The 4,815-nt window shown below is 34.5% G+C and overlaps 1 protein-coding gene across 1 annotated transcript; it reads left to right on the forward strand.

Annotated features, from left to right (window-relative positions):
* Positions 1-1,450: 1,450 nt before the first annotated feature.
* Positions 1,451-2,675, forward strand: LOC149159793 (uncharacterized). The gene has a single exon (XM_089433560.1). The coding sequence runs from the start codon at positions 1,562-1,564 to the stop codon at positions 2,462-2,464; it is 903 nt and encodes a 300-aa protein (XP_089289686.1). The 5' UTR covers positions 1,451-1,561; the 3' UTR covers positions 2,465-2,675.
* Positions 2,676-4,815: the final 2,140 nt, after the last annotated feature.

Here is a 4,815-nt window from a genome sequence, read left to right on the forward strand (position 1 = left end):
ATAACTGAAAATATGTATTTTTGTAATATTAGAATATAATACGATATTTATTTATTATAAATTAATAAATCAAGAATTAAATACAATAATTTATAAGTAGATTAATAATTAAACATTATGACATTTTAAAAAAAATTTATTTAATATTTAAGTTGTTTAATTTGAAAAAAGAAGTGTTTTGTGAGCTTTTGAAGGTATACAAATTATTTACACATTTAAAAGTGTTAAAAATTGTATCGTCATACATTTTGAGTGGACCTAATGGTTAAGAGCATGTGTTTCCTCTTTAGAGGTCATAGGTTCAAAACTAGAGAAAATAGAGTATGCATGCCTTGAAGTGGGTCCCTTATCCCACAAATAAAAAGATCTCAAATTCATTAGCAAATTATTCATTTAATTTATCAAATATTTTTAATATTAATAATTTATTATACAAATTTAATTAATAAATTTATAAAATATTAATTAATAATTAATTTCTAAAAAATTATATTACATTATTTATATAATAATAAAATAAAATAATTATCTTTAAAAACCATAATAATATTAAAGTTATTTACTAAATAAAACTTAATTAAAAATAAAACAAAGTGAACTCTAAAATGAATAGACTAAGGTTTTTTGGGGAGTGCGGACTAATAAATTAACTTATTATGAATTAGTTAATGCTGTAAGGACATCACCCGTTACCAGTGATTTTTTTCAAAATATAAATTATGTTTGAGGTTTAAAATCTTCCAGCTGTACATGAAAAGTCTTTTTATCGTTATAAAAAGATAGAAAAGAGACCGCCTTCTCATATCGTTGAGTACATAGCTTTCCACGATAGGGAAAGAACTCAGGACCACAGACACTCCACTCATCATTAAAAGTTATTTTAAGTACAAAATAAAGAAAAGGTGATAGCCACTGCATTATAATGATCAGCCATATTAGCTTGCCACGGCAGACATTCATAATTACAGCGAGCACAATGCAAAGCCAAGCATGATCCATGTCACCGCATAAACTCTCACAAATTGTCTAGAATTTTTTTGACTTCAATCACAGAGAATGCTCCAAAAGCTGCCGTAAACAAAAATTCCGGAATGTTCTTTGTGCAGGCTTTGCGAGATCGCTTGATTTGCATATTATAAATCGTACACAGACATCCAAGGGACCAGCTAGTGCTGCGTCGGGCCGGCTTTCACTGGACGATTATAGTAAACTGGTTAATCACTTGGTGTACACGTTTTAAAACATCGCCATCGTTGAGATCTCCACCACCGTCCACTTCTGCTTTCTTAGCTCGGATTATGAAAACCTCCACACACACTCTGTGTTTCTTCTACGCGTCCTCCACTATTGGTGGTACAGGGTCTCCACATCACATTTGCGTAAGCAGCTACGTATGAGGCTCCCGCGAACTCTATAAATACCTCCCACATTTCCCATGCTTAGTGCAGGTTTCATCCAAGATCGAGTGTTTTGGTTTCACTAATTGGATTTCACACAGTGAGGATATAAGAGAAGGGAAGTGATACTTCGGATTCCTTCGATTCTTTATCTTCACGTAGCAATGTCGAACCGCACACTCTTCTTAGTAGCGGCCCTAGCGGGTATTCTGTTTGCCTGCGCTGTTGTCGAGAGCCGCGTTGTACGAGGTGACGTGGATTTGGACCTCGGCGGCAGCGGCTCTCGTTCGGTTTCCTGGACTGCGTCTGCTACCGCTTCCGGTTTGGTTGCCGGTATTGGTGTCGGGGAGGGAGGCAACCATGGTCGTGCATTAGGAAGCGGTCGCAAGGGTGGCTCGGGGGGTGGTTATGGACCAGGTTACGGTAACGGTAACGGCAACGGCGACGGGGCGGGGTCCGGCTCTGGCGGTGGCTCCGGCTCTGGTAGTGGTTATGGAAGTGGTTCTGGGAGTGGCTCCGGTTCTGGTAGTGGTTATGGAAGTGGTTCTGGGAGTGGCTCCGGTTCTGGTAGTGGTTATGGAAGTGGTTCTGGCGGTGGCAGTGGCTATGGAAGTGGCTCCGGGTCTGGTTCAGGCTATGGTTCCGGCTCCGGATCTGGCGGTGGTTATGGAAGTGGGTCTGGCTCTGGTTCTGGTAGTGGTTATGGAAGTGGTTCTGGTAGTGGTTATGGAAGCGGTTCTGGCTCTGGTAGTGGTTATGGAAGCGGTTCTGGCTCTGGATCAGGCTACGGGTCTGGTTCAGGAAGTGGCAGTGGCTACGGAAGCGGTTCTGGCTCTGGCTATGGGTCTGGTTCTGGTTCTGGCAGTGGTTATGGAAACGGTTCAGGAAGTGGTAGTGGCTACGGAAGCGGCTCAGGTGGTGGTTCTGGATATGGAAGCGGCTCTGGCACTGGTTCAGGCTACGGGTCTGGTTCCGGTTCCGGTTCCGGCAATGGCTATGGAAGCGGCTCAGGTGGTGGTTCTGGCTATGGAAACGGTGGAGGAGCTGGTGGTGGTGGGGGATACTAAATGGAAGTGAAGACGAAAACTGAGAAGGCTGTCTAAGTTTGCTCAATAACTTGCATGGTTTTCTTTACGATGTAATTTGCATCGCAATAAAGCGTGTAGTTAAATTAGAACGCTATGCAATCTTTACATATATATCAGTGGGTGATATAAACAGTATAGGCTCCATGTACTGTATTACGTAAGTATAAAATATTATTATTACAATTTATAATTTTGGGTTCTGTCTATGCATAGCCACTGCAATTATATATCAATACTAATGCTATTTTCTTGTGTCTGAGTAATATTACTACACATTACATAACATCATATTCATATATATTAACATAGTTATGTAAAGTAAACTAAATGGTTGAGTACTCAAAATCCATGTATTTATTTGATATTTGTCAATTTAATCAGTAAAAAGTACGAAACTAAAAACAATTTGGAAATTCTTGACTTTATTTATTGGATGGTATATATGAGGAAATTTTTTTATTTATTTGAGTTGACATTAATATAAGTTTGATCAGTCACTTTTATTAACTTTGATCAATCTCATCAACCCTCATTATCTATGGTCATTTATGGTTAATGAATCCATCCAAGATATTTCCGCTATAACTAGCACAACTACATTTACTAATGTGATTGAAATAGACATTCTCCACCTTTTCTACACCAATTTGCATATGAAAATGACCACATTAGTAAATATAATTGTGCTAGTATACTTAGTAAAAATCTTAATTCATAAACAAAAGTCTCAACAATGATGAAAGTCTCTATCATTTGAAATTGTTAATCCTACTTTAAACATCCTAACTAATTGCAAAAAGATGCTACATTAATAAATATAAGTGTGCTAGTATACTTTATAAAAACCTTAATACATAAACAAAAGCCACAACAATGATGAAAGTCTTTATCATTTGAAATTGTTAATCCTACTTTAAGCATCCCAAATAATGCAAAAGGATGATTTGGATAGTAGTACTAAAAATTATGATTTCCTTAGCAGTGCATCAAATATAATACATTAAAAAATATGATTTCCTTAGCAGTTTATCAAATATAATACATTAATACATCAATTCAGAAATAAGAAAAATGATCATATTAATATTTTAATATGTGCATCGATTTTTTTCCATTACTTCCCGATTTTCTTTGTCATTTTTTGTTTGTTTGATTTTCTTCAATAACATTTTTCAAGGATTTGCATAACATTTTTCATTTTGAATCATATATATTCCAATAATTTTCCATACTTTCAACACTTTTTTATTATTGCAATTTCTTCTATTGCTTCATGATTTTCTTTGTCATTTTTTATGTTCGATTTTCTTCAATAGCAATTCTCAAGGATTTGCATAACATTTTTCATTTTGAATAATATATATTCCCATAATTTTTCATACTTTCAACACTTTTGATTATTGCAATATTTTTATCATGTATTACATTTCATGTAAAAAAATTCACCAACATTTCTTAGAATGTACGATAGCCAATAATTTATTTATTTACATAAAAATGAATAAAAAAAGTGATTAAAGAAATGTATTGATCTAAATACTACAAAAGAGTAGCATACTTGATTACAAAATAGAAAAAATACATCAATATCACCTAGTAAAATCCAACAGAATTCCTCATGATACTAATATTTATGCCCACATTGGATAGATTAGCACAAATCACAAATTTCACAAACTCTGAGAAAAGTAAATGGGAATTTTGGATACAGCCCATACAAAGAAGAATAATAATAATTGTCATTGGTGTGGTCATTCCAAAAAGTTATCATGTCAATGTAGTAGTTGCATAGAAAGAAAACAAGAAATTCACTTCGAAGGTCAAGAATTCACCCACCTAACATATAATTTGTCCATTTCCCCAAATTATTAGTAGAGGTGTAACTTATAATGGAAATAAATGCAAATCACCTATACTAATCTAGTTTGAAGATCAAGAAATCACCCACCTAACATATAATTTGTCCATTTCCTCAAATTATTAGTAGAGGTCTAACTTAGAATGAAAATAAATGCAAATCACCTATATTGATCCACTTCGGAGATCAAGAATTCACCCACCTACCATACAATTTGTCTATTTCCCCAAATTATTAGTAGTGTTGTAACTTAGAATGGAAATAAATGCGAATCACCTATACTACTTCCCTCTTTCAGACACAAAAATGTATGTGTATCTAGATTCTCATATAGAGAAAAAGTTTTGATCTTAATTGTTTCACGCTTAATGTGTTGTAGATCAAACAAGTACAAAATCAAATGGAGTCACCTAACGAAAGAATAAGTAACAATAAACTCTGAAATTAAAAATGGTTCAATTTGATAAAATTA

Source organism: Pinus tabuliformis, chromosome 5_2 (assembly GCF_031772625.1).
Source record: "Pinus tabuliformis cultivar Carrire ecotype Pingquan chromosome 5_2, CPIR1, whole genome shotgun sequence".
Lineage (NCBI taxonomy): Eukaryota > Viridiplantae > Streptophyta > Pinopsida > Pinales > Pinaceae > Pinus > Pinus tabuliformis.